Source organism: Camelus ferus, chromosome 33, assembly GCF_009834535.1.
Source record: "Camelus ferus isolate YT-003-E chromosome 33, BCGSAC_Cfer_1.0, whole genome shotgun sequence".
NCBI lineage: Eukaryota > Metazoa > Chordata > Mammalia > Artiodactyla > Camelidae > Camelus > Camelus ferus.
Window position 1 is genome coordinate 3,661,837 of NC_045728.1, and position 17,887 is coordinate 3,679,723.

General features: G+C 47.3%; 1 protein-coding gene across 5 annotated transcripts in view; it reads left to right on the top strand.

Moving 5' to 3' along the window:
* Positions 1 to 17,887, top strand: part of PRDM10 (PR/SET domain 10) — a 74,282-nt gene that overhangs the window by 29,640 nt on the left and 26,755 nt on the right. For 4 of the 5 annotated variants that reach the window (XR_004316816.1, XM_032472262.1, XM_032472265.1 and 1 more), the window contains 7 exons: positions 3,953 to 4,178; positions 5,979 to 6,220; positions 7,586 to 7,789; positions 11,113 to 11,185; positions 13,392 to 13,509; positions 16,143 to 16,272; positions 17,014 to 17,256. Coding sequence is in view for 4 of the 5 variants with exons in the window: in XM_032472262.1 (XP_032328153.1) it covers positions 3,953 to 4,178; positions 5,979 to 6,220; positions 7,586 to 7,789; positions 11,113 to 11,185; positions 13,392 to 13,509; positions 16,143 to 16,272; positions 17,014 to 17,256 (1,236 nt within the window). In the remaining variant the exon portion in view is untranslated. The remainder of the gene's footprint in view (positions 1 to 3,952; positions 4,179 to 5,978; positions 6,221 to 7,585; positions 7,790 to 11,112; positions 11,186 to 13,391; positions 13,510 to 16,142; positions 16,273 to 17,013; positions 17,257 to 17,887) is intronic. The other variant, XM_032472263.1, reaches the window with a different exon arrangement.

Here is a 17,887-nt window from a genome sequence, read left to right on the forward strand (position 1 = left end):
GTCAGCTTTCTCAACAGTGGCCAGGAGCCAGACTTGCCCGACCACAGTCTTTCCAGCAGCATCTGTTGGTAGAAAATACAGTGCAGCTTCTTGGGAGTAACTCTGAGTTGCTGAATTCATTCTTTCAGGTTGGCTCTGCAAGGAGATAGAGAATGTATATGGATAGCGGTTGGATCTACGCTTTGGTTTGTTCAGTGTGTGATAACATTCGTCACTAATGCTGGTGTAAAACTGAAGTGGCGTAGAGTAAAGTGTGATATCAAAGCTGCGCTCCGACGCAGCCCGTGGGAGCTGAGGGTCAGTGTGGATGCAGAGTGGGGCAAACACAGTTTCATCACCAGAGGTCCCTGCTCGTTTCCTTGTTGAGTCCTCACCTCAGTGGGCATTTTATTCTGTTGTGGTTGAAGTTGAAGCAGAAGCATCTCCCCGAACGTTGTCCTCCTGTATAGACTTCTGAAAGGCCCTGAGCTACAGGTGGAATGTCACGTAAGAGTCTGGGCTCCTAGGTCATAGGAATGCATGTTAAAACATGCACATGCGATATGAGGTAACTGGTTTTATCTGCTTTCCGGAGCCTGAGGGTTTCAGGTGTTGGGCAGTGACCTTTAACTGCCATAGCAGGTCAGATCTTGTAAACACACACATACTGTTTCTCTGTAGAATTTAAGTTCTTAGATGCAAAACGTAGATTCATGGATGTTTCTGTGAATAGCCCCAGAGTTCCTTTAGATGCCTAAAGGGATTGATGTCATTTCCCAGAGGGCCAAATATATTTCCACATACTACTTTTCATTGAATACATGCTACCTGCCCAGCGGCCTTTTTTTTTTAATTGAAATATAGTTGATTTACAATATTGTGTTGGTTTCAAGTGTACAACAAAGTGATTCAGTTATACATATATTTAGTTTTTCAGATTCTTTTCCATTATAGGTTATTACAAGATATTGAATATAGTTCCCTGTGCTCTACAGCAAACCATTATTGTTTATCTGTTTTATAAATAGTGGTGTATGTCTGTTAATCCCAAACTCCTAATTTATCCCTCCCCTGCTTTCCCCTTTGGTCATCATAATTTTTTTCTATGTCTGTTTTGTAAATAAGTTCATTTGTATCACACTTTAGATTCTACAAAGAAGTGGTATCATATGGTATTTGTCTTTCTCTGTTTTACTTCGACTCAGTAGGATAATGTCTAGGTCCATCCATGCTGCTGCAAATGGCAGTATGTCATTTTTTATGTCTGAGTATTATTCCTTTGTGTATATAGACCACATCTTCTTTATCTATTCATCTGTCCGTGGACATTTAGGTTGCTTCCATGTCTTGGCTGTTGTGAATAGTGCTGCTGTGAACATTGGGGTGCATGTATCTTTTCAAATTAAGAGTTTTTGTCCTTTCCAGATATGTGCCCAGGAGTGGAATTGCTCGATCATATGGCAACTCTATTTTTAGTTTTTTGAGGAATCTCCATATTGTTTTCCATAGTGGCTGCACCAATTTAAGTTCCCACCAGCAGTGTAGGAGGGTTCCCTTTTCTCCACATCCTCTCAAGCATTTATTATTTGTAGACTTTTTGGTGATGGCCATTCTGACTGGTGTGAGGTGATACCTCATTGTAGTTTTGATTTGCATTTCTCTAATAATTGGCGATGTTGAGCATCTTTTCATGTACCTGTTGGCCATCTGTATGTCTCCTTTGGAGAGATGTCTGTTTAGGTCTTCTGCCAATTATTTTTGACTAGGCTGTTTGTTTTTTTGATATTGAATTGTATGAGCTGTTTGTATATTTTGGAAATTAACCCCTTTGTCAAATGCATTGTTACTGAATATTTTCTCCCATTCTGTAGGTTGTCTTCTCATTTTACTTTGTTTTGCTGTGCAAGAGCTTTTAAGTTTGATTAGGTCCCATTTGTTTATTTTTGCTTTTGATTCTTTTGCCTTGAGAGACTGACCTAGGAAAATATTGTTACAATTTATGCCAGAGAATGTTTTGACTATGGTTCTCTTCTAGGAGTTTTATGGTCTCATGTCTTATATTTAAGTCTTTAAACCCAGCAGCCTCTTAAGGTTGTAGATTAAATACATGATGTCACCTCAGTCCTTTGAAGAACTTACGATGAAGACAACGATGATGATAATAATAAAAATAAATATTACGCACTTACTCAATGCCAGGCATTCTACTACTGGTCTCATATACACATTGTTCCATTTAATCCTCACAACAACCTATGAGGTAAGTTGTGCCCATTTTACAGATAAAGAAACACAGGTTCAGAGAAGTTTATTAACTTGCTAAGTAGTGGAGCCAAGATTCTGAGCCAAATCTGACTCCAAAGTGCATGGTCTACTTCCCTGAGTGCAGTTGGAGAGGCAAGCCAGGCTCAAGTGAAAATGCACAGTGATTGAAGAGTAGATGTGGTTTGGCAGTGGGTACAAAGCCATGAGGGATAGCTAAGGTGTGAGATGTCAGAACCGAGATTCGAAAGGATCTTGGCAGACGGGAAGGACGGAAAATGCAGTAAAATGAAACTTACTGGAGGTAAATGCCCATTTAAGTAAAAACTAGCTATCTAAGTCTTGAGGAGGAGACACATGGTTCAGTACGCTCTTTGAGAGGACACGAGGACTCAGGGGTTTCAGTTACCTGCACCCGCAGAACGGGTCTGCAGTAGAACATGGCAGTTGTCAGCACAAAGCAAGGTTGGCCATGTGAGAAATGATTCAGTGAATTAGAGGTTTTGGTCTTGACATATTGGAGGAACTGTCTTCACGTGGCAGAGGGTAGACTGGCTTTGTCTAACCTGAGTGGAAAGTCGGGGAGGGCTTGACCCCACCTGAACCACCCGTGAGCTAGTCCAAAGCCATGGGGCTGCCTGCTGGGTGCAGCGGTGAACTGCGAAGCCAGGCTGCACGGTGTCGTGGAGCGGGAGGTCAGAGCAGAGAACAGAGATGGTTCAGGAGAAAACGGAGGATGACGGGGTTTATTTAGAAGATTGCTGAGGGGAGAGCAATTCTAGGTGGGGAAAGATAAAGAAAAAGGGAGTAGACATTTGGAGACATGTGTCTTATTTATTGAACAGGAAGGGGACATGGCTTGAGTATGACTAATTATGCTAACGGGGCAGGGGAAATTGGCTGCGTAAGAGGAATCTGGGCGGTATACAGCCCCTGACACTTATTTAGGAGGAGAGAGACCTTTTTAAGGTGCCATTTATTTTCTGCCAGTGTATTTGGTAAAGTTGCATTAATCCAATGCATGACCCAAACAGTGACTTATTTGCAAAAGACCACCTTCAGCGTGATGAAACAAACAGGCATCTCTGTCCTTCTTACTTACAAACCTCTGCCTCTGGAGTGTGTGAAAGGAGAGCCGTTACCCATTGAATCTCACCAGCTGCATCCTGGACCACGTGTTCAGTTTAAAGCCACGTGGTTGATGGTGGGTCAGGTCTCTCTACCTGCGCTATGTTGTGGCCACCCTGCAAAGGCAAGAGGGACCCCCCCACCCAAAACCGAGTGCCACTGTGGAGACTAGTGATGGCACCTGTGTTCTAAGAGGTCATGGAAAGGGTGACTTCCATATTCAGAGTCTCTGGGGGGACAGGGCAGGCCTGTCAAGCAGGTTTGGAAGAGCTTGAGAGAGCAAGGAAATGGGACTTGAGGTGAAGGGGTGGGGTCAGCATGTGGGTCCCGAGCACATGGCCAGGGCCTTGTGGGGTTTCAATCTCTCGCTGGCACCAGAGGAGCCCAGATGTGGGACTGAAACAGCGAAGATGAGCACAGACTGCTCATTACCACCCAGGATGGGAATGGAGATGATTTCTCCAGGGCCTGGAAGGGAGCTGGTGTGCAGAGCCTCTTCCACCGAGACCTGGGTTCTGTGTGCACAGGCGCCCGCTGACTCAGACGGACAGTGCTAATGGCTTTACGATTAATCGTTGTCCAGGCCTCATTGCCGGTGCACAACCAGGTCTTGCCTTCAATTGAGGGTGTGGACGGCTCAGACCCTCTGGCAACCCTGCAGAACCCCATGGGTAGACTGGAGGCCAAGGAGGAGGAGGAGGAGGAAGAGGATGAGGATTCTGAGGATGACGAGGAGGAAGACGGCGAAGACACTGACCTGGACGACTGGGAACCTGATCCCCCCCGGCCCTTTGACCCGCATGACCTGTGTAAGTACGAGCTGCTCCCTGTGAGAGTCTGCACCTGGGAGCAGGCGGGCTGACCTTTGCCGAAGGCACCCTGTGTGCAGTCATTGCCCCTCGGCGTGCATCGCCTCCCCCCGTCCTCAGGCAGCAGGTCACGCTGGAGTTGTGACTTCACTGATGAGCAGACTGAAGCCCGGAGGAAGCCGGGCAGCCTGCTCTGTGGCCCAGGGGTGGGGGCTGGGGGGTCAGGCATGTGCCTCAGCCTCTGATCCCAGAGCTCCAGCTACTGAACCATGACTCTGTCGCATCCAGGAGATCCAGCCGTTTCCGCTTTCACAAGTTCCTCTGCTACCGAACTCTCTTTGTAACAACCTTTAAAAACTGTTATAAAAAGAAGCCTGTGAAACTCCGGGCACTAGCGTTCTACATTTTTTCTTTTCACTTTGTTTATTTTTTTAATGGAGGTGTTGGGGATCAAACCCAGGACCTCATGCATACTAAGCATGTGCTCGACCACTGAGCTACCCCAGCGCTCTGCATTTTTTAACTCGAGTAATGCTCTCTATGGTCTTGTGAAGCCAGCAGCTTTCCTGAGGTCATGCTTGGCAGTTGTACTGATCAGGATTCAAACTCAGGTGGTCTGGCTCCAGGTGCCCACGGTCATCCTGTCTGTCCATACTGCCTGCTTGTGGGGTCCTGCTCCCACCTGCCAAGTCATTGCTGCTGGCCATCAGTTTTCACACATATGTGGCAAAGTCCTTATCTCCTCTTTTGTGTTACTGTGGCTCTGCCCAGCTTTGTGGCCTCACCATATTTCTCCCGGGACCGTCTGTGTGGTGGTGGTGAGCCAGTGTGTATGGGGCTGGTGTTCATCTCCACGCCCCATAGAGAACTTCCTCATTCCGTTTTTCTTTGAATTCGTAAATTTTCAAGGCAGCGCCTTAGTCAAACATACATAAAGTTACTTTGTCCTGTAAGTATTAATACAAAGGAGCTCTCCATTGTCAGAGAACCGTAGAAACTGAAAATACCTCTCCCTAAGCTGGGTCATCACGTGGCTAGGGTTGGGTAAAACATGTTTGGTTCATTAGCTTTGTTAAGGGTCACGAGTGTGATCTCTGTGTGGGCCAGGCACTCTTCTTGTTTTGCAGCTTTACATGTCTCGTCCTGGTGGTCAGCTGACAGAGGGGTGACATGGGGAGAGAGGGGCTGTGTGGGGGTGCGAGGCTGGCTGATCACTCCCAGGATGAGCTGCAGATGCGTGTCAGGGCTGGGCTGACTGTGCCATCCAAGTGGACGAAGCATTGTCTGGCTTCATCCAAAATGCATGGGAGTCTCAAACTCCACGGCACTTTTCCTGTGTGATTTAGACGCCCAGGCAACACGGCTTCCACTCTCCTTTTGAGGAAACTGATTAGAAGTGTTGTCAGGTTTCCTAAAAACCGCTTTACTGAGATATAATTTATGTACTATAAAATGCACCTATTTCGTCTCATCGGAGTTTGCAACATTTAGCCGAATAAGCTCTTCTTTTCTGACATGTTATGATTGGTTTGTAAATTTGGTGCCCACTCTTCCAGTGAATATCTGGTGCAGAAATAAGCCACGGCCTGCGTATGATTTCTGACAGGCCATGAGCTGGTTCCGCCTGGCTTGAGAGGAAAACCGCAGGATTTTACGGGTCTCTGCAGAGTCACGTGTTACAACTGAGCGGGCAGGGCCGTCACAGGCGTTAATGAATTTTGGCTTGAAAACGCAGATTTGGGGATTTTTCCGCTTCGGGCTCCCCGAGGCCGCCCCACTGAGGATGTCTCTGTCGTGCAGGGTGCGAGGAGTGCAACAACGCCCACTCTTCCGTGTGCCCGAAGCACGGCCCGCTGCACCCGATCCCCAACCGGCCGGTGCTGACGCGCGCGCGGGCCAGCCTGCCCCTGGTGCTCTACATCGACCGCTTCCTGGGGGGCGTGTTCTCCAAGAGGCGCATCCCCAAGCGCACCCAGTTCGGCCCCGTGGAGGGGCCGCTGGTCAGGGAGGCCGAGCTGAAGGACTGTTACATCCACCTCAAGGTAATCTGGGCTGCGCCCGAGTTCACCCTCGTTCTCGTGATCCGTGCGGGGCACACGCTTCCCCACCTCGTAGCCATTCTTGGCTGCTGCTTTTCTTTCCAGGCTTGACTTGTTTTGAGTGGAGACGTTTTCTGTCTCTCGATAGAGCGGAGGTTGTAGTTTAAGCCCCCTAAGCATTCTGTGAATAATTCTGGGAGGTGTGGTTCTTAGGAGCTGGGTCCTCCGCGGGGGCTGCCTTAACCAAATCCACAGACTGGTAGGCAGACCATGGTTTTCTCAGTCCTGGAGGCTGGAAGTCTCAGAGCAAGGTGCAGGCATGGATGGCCCCCTCTGGGGCCACTCTACTTGGCCTGCAGGTGGCTGCCCCCTGGCTGCCTTGGCACATGGTTGTCCCTGTCTGCAAGGTACCTCTGATGCGTCTCTGTGTGTCCTGATCTCTCCTGTGAGGACATCGGTCAGATGGGGTTGGGACCCACTCTAATGATGTAATCACCCACGTCAAAATCCTCCCTCCAAAAACAGTCACATTCTGAGCCCCTGGGGGCTTAGGGCTTCAACATTTGAATTTTGGGGGACACAATTCAGCCCATAATAGGGGCTTTGACAGCTTTTTTTTTTTTTTTTCCAAATTAACTTTGGAATATAAAGAGAATTGCAGAGACTCATGTTACCTGTTAAGTGCCCACAAAGTTTTCAGGAAAAGCTCTTTTCAATTTTTGAAACAGGTCTGTCTTGCTGAATCTTTTGTTAAAAAATAGTTTGCGGTATTTACACTGATGCCCGTTCCTTATATGTGATGCTTTTGCTTCTGTCCAACCCCTCTGCTGTCTGCTTCCTGGAGAGCCAGGAAGCAGAGTGGGAAGGGGGAACACCTGGGGTGTTTTTTGAGAAATCAGCAGCTGTTGTGGGGAGATTTCCTTGGTGAGTGCTCAAGATGGCCAAGAACGACAATTCTTCTGTAAAGAGGAAGACCTGCCACCAGGCTGCACCTTGTAAATGAATGCAGTTGAATCCCTAAGGAAGCAACTTGCAATGAACTAGAGAGCAGGTTGCTTGCGTTTTCTGGCTTGTTAGTAGCTTTTTTTTCTTTTTTGACGTGTTAGTTGATGACGAAATACCAACCAAAGCTATAGTCAGCGTTAACTTTTAGATTTTGCTGGGTAATCCTCCTGCAAGTTTGTCTTCAGAAAGTGTCCTTTCCCTTTTACATTTGGCAAGACACAGTTCCAGTATCTTTCTAGACACGAAGGGAAGAAGCAGCGTATACGGCTAATTCAGGGAGCAATGTCCTGTGTGGTATTTCGTGAGTGTGTATCGTATTAAAGCTTTTGTGTGTGTGGCTTTTTATTTCCCCTTTGGCTGCAGGTTTCTCTTGATAAAGGGGACAGAAAGGACAGGGATTTGCACGAGGACCTGTGGTTCGAGCTGTCCGACGAGACCCTGTGCAACTGGATGATGTTTGTGCGCCCGGCCCAGAACCACCTGGAGCAGAACCTGGTGGCCTACCAGTACGGCCACCACGTGTACTACACGACCATCAAGAACGTGGAGCCCAAGCAGGAGCTCAAGGTGCGGTGCGGGGCCGGCGGGGCCTCTGCGGGGAGTGGCGATCACTTCATGCTTTTCATACTTTTAATTTTTTTCCTTGAAGTGGGATTCTTAAAAAAAAACCAGTCCTTTTCTTATAATTCACTTGCTTGTTGAGGACCTGCTGTGTGCTGTACACTTCTGATAATGCCACAAATAAAACAGGGAGAGAAGTATTTGACTCTTGGGTCTGTCAGAGGCCTTCCTGAGGCATTAGGCCCAGCGGTAGGGAAGTCCTTGCTCTGTGGAGCAGACGTGCATGTGGATAGCGTGGTTACAGGTGGGGTCACATACCATCTTTACACTCTAGAGGGGAATTAGCTGGGAAACAGGAGAGCCTGTAAAATGGAATTCAGATGTATGAGTAAGTTTCTTTTCTTTATCTGAACACTCATTTTACCCCCAAAATTCTATGCACTGACTTCTGACTTGAGGAATATGTTTTTCAAGGATAGCTCTCTGTAGGAGTTTGTCTGAGTATTAACTCTTGATGATATAATGGAAGTTCTGCTATGATTCTAAGGGAACATTCCCCATCCTCTTTAAAGCTATGTTAGGAACATGGTCAAAAGAAGGGGTCAAAATATAAAAGATGTAAACGAAAAATATGTGAGATATGATTGCTTTGGTGCACGGACACTGTTAGCACCGTGCCTCGGTGTTGCAAAGTGAGAAATGGGTGCCTCTTTAGGGGAGAACAAAGACCTGGACTTCGTTAAAAAGTTGTACAAAACCTGTGTCTTTGAAACCGCCTGGTAGTCAATCTATAAACCCCAAAGAAGATATGTGGGAGATCCACTTCTCACACCTGGATCCCAGCAGATTCTTAACACTTCCCAGCTGGAGGGGAGAATGTTTTCTCTTTTAAAGCAGGAGGTAGAATCGTAGAGGTCCAGACAGATAGAAACAATTAAATAAGGATGTAATATCTCAGTATAGTGAACAACCCAAACAAGAAAGCAGCAGAATGGGGGAAATATTTGTAATATACATTAGAAGGTTTGAGTATAAAAACAGAGAGGGTTGTCTGTCTCTAACCTCACCACATCCAAAGGAGGAACAGACAAATGTGGAGAATAGACTTTATGTGGAGGAGGAATCAAATAGTAAAGAAATGTTAACATTAAAAAAAAAGTCGATAATTTAAAAACCCTTAAAACAACTGTGAGTTAGTTTTTTTTGTTAATTTAAATTAGCGAAAATAAACATATAGTACAAGGAATGTGAGGGTTTGAAAAATAGAGATATTTGTTACAGAATTGCAACATTTTATAGAATATTTCTGACAGTAGGCAGCAAAAATGTTCTTGACACAGAAACCCAATCCTTGGAAATTAGTCTGAGGAAATAATTATAAGCAAAGATAGAGCTAGATGTGTTAGAATTTTGTGCTGTCACGTTTTACAGACTCAGACATTAAGATGCACCATTATTTTACACACCATTAAGGAAAGAAAACGCTGCCAGTGAAGCTATGTTCCAGTGCTTATTTTAATCACCAGAAGTAGTTATTTTATATTTATTGCAGGAGCTGTTTTGGAATTATTTAGACATAATTTTGAAATCACATTACACATATGCATACGTAAAAAAGCACATTATAGGCAAAATAAATTGGTTAAGGTGTAACTGCTTTGCACGCAGCCTGACTTTTTTCTTTGACTGAATCCTGTTTTACTTTGTCATGGATGTTAATGCTTCTGTAAATCTGTCACCTCTGCCATCAAGGTCTTGATGATGACGCAGTGTTTTTAAAGTGAGTGCCCCGCTGTTGCCTCTGGGCTGTTTTTCCAAGCCCCTGATAGCCTTTCTACAGGTTTTCATGCTTTGCCTTCCCTTTGACTGAGCCCATTATGTGTCTTTTTGCTCAACTGAAACATATGACCTTGGAAGTTAACTGTTTTTCAATTAAGTCAGTAGGAAGTTTCTGAGCACCTGATGTTTGATACCTTAATGAGAGGTCCTGCAGGGTGATCACACCAGCCTTGCACTGCTCTGAAATGAAGGAGCAGATAACCGGAGAGGCACCTGTTTAGCTGGGACGATAGGGGAGGCCTTGCTGAAGAGGTGACAGTGGGGCTGAGAACTGGGACATGAGGGTGCTGGCAGCAGGGAAGGATGGGGGGAGGACCCAACACTCCTGCAGTGGAACAGCCAGAGCAGAGGCTGGGGTGGGAAAGAACTTGGCACGTTTGAGGAACTGAAGGCGAGCCCTCCCGGCTGAAGGTGGTTCAGGGAGGGCAGGGGGAGCCCTTGGACCTCACGGAGCCCTTGGGAGACCAGGATCGAGCATGTCAGGTTTTTTACCAAACAAGAAGCTGTCGCAGGCTGTCAGGCACGGGAGGGACGAAATCAGATTGTGGTTTAAGGAGACCACTCGGGCTCCTGTGTGGGGAACGGAATGGAGGGAGCAAGAGTCGGGAGAGAGGCACGTTAGAAAGCCAGGTCAGAGCTGTCCTGGCCTGCATCTCGGTGCGTGCATCTGAGCAGACCTCGGTTCTTACTAGAGGACCATGGGAGAGAACTGAGAAAGAAAAGAGCCACTGGGTGGGAGGTAGGCTCTTTACTGAGATGGGGAAGGTGGGTGGGGGTGGGTGAGAAGTCAGTTCTGGACACGATGCATCAGGCAGGCAGTAGAGTCTGGGATGGCGTGGTGATTTGGGGGTCATTAGCATAGAGCTGGTTGCAAATGGATGTGCTGACCGTAGGGAGAAATAAGAAGGCCCTGGACTTGGACTGTTGAGAAGTGAGGGCAAGGAAGGAGGGGCAGCCCAGGAGACTGAGCAGAAGCAGCAGGGGCAGGGAGAAGGGGGCAGGACGGGGCAGGGAGAAGGGGGGCAGGACGGGACAGAGCCTCAGGAGGGCAGGGTAGCGCTGGCAGTGGTCATTGGTGATACCGGCGAGAGCCGTCCGGTGACGTGTCACATGGGAGCCTCGATGATCACAGCTGTGTAAAACCTGTGTTTAAATACAGAGAAGAAAATCTGAAGAGGCTATGTTTTGTTTAGATCAAGAGACTATTAATATTATTATCCCCTGTGAAGTTGTTCTAATAACAAAAACCATTTTTTAAAAAGGAAAAAGAAAACACGCAGTGCATCGTGGCGAGTGCACTGCACCGACCGTCCATCTGCAGCAGGCGCTAACGGGGTGGGCTCACAGGGCGGTTTTTTTTGTTGTTGTTGTTTCTTTCACGGGCTGTGAAAAAGCCTGAACTGTTTTATGTGAGCAGCAGAAAGAATTTCAGCCCGTGAAGCACGTCCCGTGACGTCCTTGGTCCTTGATGCCGTCCTTGGTTCTTGCAGGTGTGGTATGCGGCGTCCTACGCTGAGTTTGTGAACCAGAAAATTCACGACATTTCTGAGGAAGAGAGGAAAGGTGCTGCGACTTTTTAATACTTTGTATTTTATATATTGGTTCTAAATTGTGTGTATTACGTCTTGATGCAGTCTCTAGTCTATCTATCTATGTGTACTTAAGATACTCCAGTAGGTTTTTCAGACCTACACATCCCTGTCTAATTCTAGGGTCAAATGACAATGACGTATTTACATTTCTCTCATGGGGAGCTGGAAAGTAGTATTTAATATAATGAAAACCTCCAAATACTAAATTAGGACCTAGATCAAAGGACGATCCCTGTCTAGACTGAATCATCTCTGAGGACATGGCAGGGCAGACATTGACTTCGTTTTCAAAGTAAATGTCACAGAAGTACAATCTATGCACAGAAAAGTGCACCCATCACAAGTAACAGCCCAGTGAACCTTCACAGCATGGGCACACCTGGGTAGCCCACCCAGCTCCAGATCCAGAGCATGGCTGCGGCCCCAGGAGTCCCCCACACCTTCCTCCGACTGCTCCTCACTCCCCAAGTATAACTAATCTCCTGGCTTCCAACACCACAGGTAGGATATGCGTGTTACTGACCCCTGTACAAATGGAATTATATGACACGTACACTTCTGGTGTCTGGGAATCTTTTGTTCGTTTGATTCTTCCATGCTGTTGTGTGTGACTGTAATTTGTTCATTCTCATTGCCATTTGGTGTCCTAGTGTACCACAATCCATTTATCTATTTTACCGTAGAAATTTGGGTTGCACAATGCAGTTCTGACACTGACTGCCTGGAGTTAGGTTGCATTTCATGGGTCAAGGGTAGAATCCCCCACAAGATTCTCCCTACTTCAGACACCAGCCTCAAGCTGGTCCTGTGCCCCCGGCACTTCTGACCAACTAGCTATAATTTAGGGAGTTCCCACCACCCCCTTCGGTGTGATAATTCACTGGAATGACTCACAGAGCTCAGAGAAGTTCTACACTTATGACCATCTTATAAAGGACAGGTATTAGGACCAGCAAATCACTTAGGGCAAGGTTTGAGAGGGCCCCAAACGTGAGGCTCCCCTGCCCTCAGGCTGAGTCACACCCCTGGAGCATTGATGTGGGCCTACCAACCGGGGAGGCTCCCCTGAGCTCCTGTGTCTGGAGCTTTTACCTAGGGTATCTTCACACAGGCGTGGTTGATTGGATCGCTGGCTGGTGACTGAATTTGCTCTCCACCCCCGCTCCCCTCCCTGCAGACACCACCTGGTGCAAAGCCCCAACCCTGCAATCAGGCAGGTGGTCTGTCTGGGACAGCCAGCCCTGTCCTGAGTTGTCTCATTGGCATGAACTTGGACGTGGTCACTGATCACCAGATCACCAGGAGTAACAAAAGACACACCTATCACTTGGGAAATCCCAAAGATTTAGAGGAGGCTCCCTGCCCCCGTGCTAGGACAAAAGTCAGCAAAATTCTTTTTTTTTTTTTTTTTTCCTCTTGATGGGTAACTTTATTGAATCAAAAACCAAATGAGAAACAATTGTCGCTCTTATAAGCAGCCCTACAAATTGCCAAAGCTATAACCATCAAGAGAATCTCTAATTTTTTTTTCATTTTTTGAAAATATGACAGCATCCCTACCTACATAGTATCTTTATCCACTCTTAAAATTCTTTATTATGCAACAAGTCGTTTGCAGTTTGGGGATATTTTGAGGGTGCCACTGTGAACATTCTTACATGTCTTTAGCGAATTTGTGTGCGCATTTATATTGGGTGTACACGTGGGAGTGGAACCTGCTGGTCATAGGGTTTGCATATAATCAGCCTGAATAGGTACTTCTGAACATTTCCTGAAAGTGATTATACTGGGCATTAATTTTCGAGTTATTTGTGATAAAATCTACCCTCTGATTATGAAACTTAGATCTGAATCACTAGGCTCTTTGAATACAGGTTTCCAGTGTAGCATTTTGTCTTTCGTGTGTGTGTGTGTGTGTTGGGGATGGGAGAGAGGGTACAGGAGGGTGTTTGTTCCCTTGATGTCTTATGTGAATATATCAGAAAGGAAGATCCTAAAAACTGCTGTCTGTCAAGCTCTAGCCTTTGAGTTTTTAACGACGCAGCAATGCGAACAGCGGACTTTGGGTGTTTGCGAGCACTGGGCTGTGTGAGATGAGAGTGGGGGAGACCGGGCTTTGGAGCTTTATTGGTGCCTGTTGGTCACCAGCCTTCATGGTTCCTCCCCTGTGACTGCAGTTCTTCGAGAGCAGGAGAAGAACTGGCCCTGCTACGAGTGTAACCGCCGCTTTATCAGCTCGGAGCAGCTGCAGCAGCATCTCAACTCTCACGACGAGAAACTGGATGTGTTTAGCAGGTACGACGAGCGGGGAGGGGTCACAAACCCCGTCTTTAAAGGGCCGCAGCCATTTCCGGATTATCGATGAGCTGATGCGCGCGCATGCATGTGCGTGCACGTGTGCATGCGTGCGTATACGTGTGCGTGTGTGTTTATGTGTGCGTGCATGTGCGCGCGTGTGCATGTACATGTGCGTGCGTGCACGCGTGGTGCGTGCGTGTGTATGGACAGGTAACCGGGTCGGCTGCGGGGGGCCTTTGTCACCCGTCATTTCCCCGTGTCCCTCTGGTCCTCATTACTGCTCCCGTCTTCTCCGGCATAACCGGCACCCAGCCATGGGAGATCTTTCCACCGCAGTAAGATCTCCCCTGGCTAGAGATTCTGAAATAGGAACTTGTGAAACGGTGTACCCCTTTGACATAATCTGCATTTCGGATTTTCAAAGTCTTTACAGAAGTAGGACTCCTTCATCAGACTAAGTCATGTTTGATTTCCACTGTGTGAGAAAGATGGATGAAGGAGAACCCGGCAGGCGGGGTAGGCGGCAGCTAGGTCAGGCAGGCCTGGTGGGTAATGGCAAGAAATCTGGACGTCGTTCTGTGTCTTCAGAGGGTGCTGATCGAATCCTGCTGTGCTGTCGATTGAATATTTCTAAATGTCACTGTGGACGAACAGCTTATCTTGGAGCAAAAGTGAAGACAGGGAGTCCAGCTAGAAGCTGCTTGAGCAGTTCAGATGAACAATGAGAGTGGTTTGGGATGGGGTGGTACCAACAGGACAGATGTGGGGTTGCTGGCTTTTACAGGATTTGAAAAGAGAGGAGACGGTGTGAAATGGTGCTGAGGAATGTGGGAGGGTAGATGTTCCAGGCAAGTCCCGTGTGATCGCCTGTGACATTAAGAGCTCCCTTGAGGCTCATGGTCCTGAAACAAAAGCTAGTCCCTGAGCACTGCTGTTGCCCAGTGTCTTTCCCTGAGAGGGTGCCAGTGCAGAGTGGCGGGGGGCTGGATAGCATGGGGGTGTGGGCTCACCAAGCGTGATGAAGCAGCGGTGGGGCAGCTAGGAGTGACTGCAGTAAGTGACTTTGGAGTTTATGAGTGGAAGGAGGGAGAGAAGATGTGCACAGGATGCAAATAGGTGACAGAGGATCGGATTGGAGATGGGAGCGAGGAGGAAGGATTGTTGAGTCCAGTGTCGGGGGCGTGAGCTGGGAAGTCTGGAGGCGGCATCAGAGTGTCAGGGCGTGGGGCCGGGGGACTGGGGGTTCTGTATGCACCGGGGATGACGCAGTCTGGGGTGTGAGCCGGGAACCAGTGTCTGGGGTGGGTGGAGGACGTGATGAGGGTCCCGTCACTCCCTCCTGGGCACCCCTAAAACTCTGGCACGGCTCTATTAGAACACTTTGTATATTATGTTGTGGGTTTGGTTTATATGCCTGCTGCCTCTGCCGGACTTCTGAGGGTAAAAACTGCTGCATTTAACTGGCCGTCGTTAGCACCTAGCACAGTGCATGATACGCAGTAGATAAAAATGTTTGTTAGCCAACTGTTAAAAGAAACTTGAGGCAATTAGGAAAGCATGAACCTTGACTAGATTTAACAATAGTGAGCAACTGTTAGTTATTTTTTAGGTGTGATCGTGGTATTGTGTGTATGTATATATATATATATATATATATATACATATATATATATATATATATATATATACCCTTATGTTTTAGAGATACATACTGGAATATTAACAGATGAAATGATGTCTGGGATTTACTTCAAGATAGTCTAATGGGTATGTGTGTGGGAGAAGTGGTGCAGATATAGATGGAATGAAACTGCCTGTGAGTTGATAAGGACTGAAATGAGGGGTAGTGGGTACGCTGGGCTCGTTATAGTATTCTCCATATTTGTGTAGGTTCAGAATTCCCTGTGATACAGAATCTTTTAAAAGTTCTTGGAAAAATACGTAACTTTTGTTTAATTGTTAAATGGGTGAGTGGAAGAGTAAAGCACAGTTCTGATTGAGTTTATACACATCTCACACACACGCGTCTTCTAAAAGAGGTTTTAATGACACACTCTCTGAATCCCTTTTATTAAGGAGTTTTTGTATGTTAGACATCTGTTAAAGGGGATAAAACTTATCTGGTTGTTTATGAGACATGCTATGGAACCTTTGAATTAGGAATTTGTTCTGACCTTCCAGAAGCTTCTAGTAAAGCAAGAAAGTTTCTTTGACTCCAGCCACATTCCGTGCAAGGGATCTGAAGTGAGCAAGGGGAAAGAAGGAATTGGAAGACTGGAATCTTGTCTCTGGGATACACCAGGCTCAGCGTGTTCTGTCCTGTCTGCATTGCTCACAGAATTTCAGAGATGCGTTCGAGCCTTCAGAATTTTCAGTAGCAAAATACTGTCAAGTGCTCTGAATTCTTAAAGCTCCTTTTTTTTTTTCTCAATAATTTAAGACATCTTTTTGAGCTGTACAGACTGCAAAGATGAGAAATTTAGAAAACATACATTGGCAAAACAGAACCAGGAAGAGAAATAAAGTGAGAGGAAATCAAGATTTGGTGTCAGTGACGGTCATTTCTGGAAATATTTGTTATGGAGTATTATGTAACCGTGACTGTTTCTAACCCAATCTCTTGTCCCCAGAACGAGAGGCAGAGGAAGGGGACGAGGAAAGAGGCGGTTTGGCCCAGGTCGACGGCCAGGGCGCCCTCCAAAATTTATCCGCTTGGAAATAACCAGCGAAAACGGGGAGAAGTGTGATGATGGGGCCCAGGTAACGGGGGATGGGAAGGAAGGTGCTACTCTGGATGCTGGCTTCCAGGAGACAGGGTTTAAATACAGATACCTTTAGGGGTTGATAGCGCATCTTGCGAGTGCTTTGCTGCCTTGTAATTAAATCTGACTAGAGGACAAAAAAGAATGTATTTTTAAATGTTACTTAGAGCAAACACCCAACTCTGCTGCCCTAAAGATTTGAAAATCCTTAAATTTCTAATTATTTTTGATTTATGTGTTTGTTTCACAGCTTATGTGCATTGAGGTTTATTATCATTATGTTTTCATTATACATCTTGACATTATTATGGGTATAATATATTTATATATTTTTTCTGCTTGTATTATTGTTCTTGGTTTGAACTTCCATTTGCCTGACATTATTATTAATATCTGCATTCTGACTTTATTTGCCCCACCTCCCCAAGAAAATTAATACAAAAAAAAAAAAAGATTTGAAACTGTCCATAGATAGTTTTGGGAGACTTCGTTTAATTAGTTTAAACAATTAAAATCATGCTATTCCAGAAGAGTCCTGTCAGTCATTTCCTCACGAAGAGATCTGGACTGTGTCACAGTTTTTACGCCCTGTGGGTGGTTGGTGGTTTGACTTCCTCAGGTGGAGGATGTTTTTACTGAGCGCGACGGCCCCAGCCACTGAGCACACGCGCAGCGGGCCTAGAGCCTAGCGCGCACCTCTGTCTGGCAGGGACGCGACTCCCGGTTGTTGAACTTTCAGGACTTGCTCCATTTTCCCACCAAGGAGCAGCTTGACGAGGCTGAGCCGGCGACCCTGAACGGGCTGGATCAGCCGGAGCCGCCCGCCCTCCCCATCCCGCCCCTGCCGCAGGACCCCCAGGCTTCGCTGGAGCCCGAGCCGGAAGTGCACAGCCTGCAGCTGCAGCCCCAGCACGAGGAGAGCGTGCTGCCCGCCCAGAGCACGCTGACGGCCGACGACATGCGCAGGGCCAAGCGCATCCGAGTAAGTGGGGAGCGCGGCCCCACCCCCGGCCCCGGGCGGGTTCTGCCCCTGCTGCAGGCGGCCAGCCCGTCGGTGCCCTGCTGCCCACCCTCCGCTTCCACATCGCACATCTAGCCTAGCACACGCTCAAGCCCCTTAACTTTGGAAGAAAGTGTGAACATTTCTTGGGGTCTTTGTGTCCCGTGGCGGGTCCTAGGTTTGGTCTGTTTAGTAATGACACAGAAGCCGGGCTCCTGGCCGCTTCTGGACCAGTGTAGTTAGAGTGGACAGCCCTCCGGATCCCTCAACTTACAGATTGGAAGTGGAGAGATGAGTACATTGAGTTATAACAGTTATTTACATGTAAGCCAGGCTAACCTGTGCCTAATCAGAGCCCTCAAGTTAATTATGGGTTTTGAATTTGGTTATCGACAGTTTCCAAGGGGAGACTGGCAGATGCCTTTCCTCATCCGAGCAGAGGGACCAGTGTCCGAGTTGATGTGGCAAGTGCAGCCCACACACCAGGGAGAGTGGAGCTAAGCACCAGGTTCACAGGGCGGGCAGTGGCTCACCTGCCTGACCTGCGCATTGACTTTGGGCCTCGACTTTGGGCCTCACGGCTGCAGGGCCCTGTGGCTGCCGGCTCGAGTGT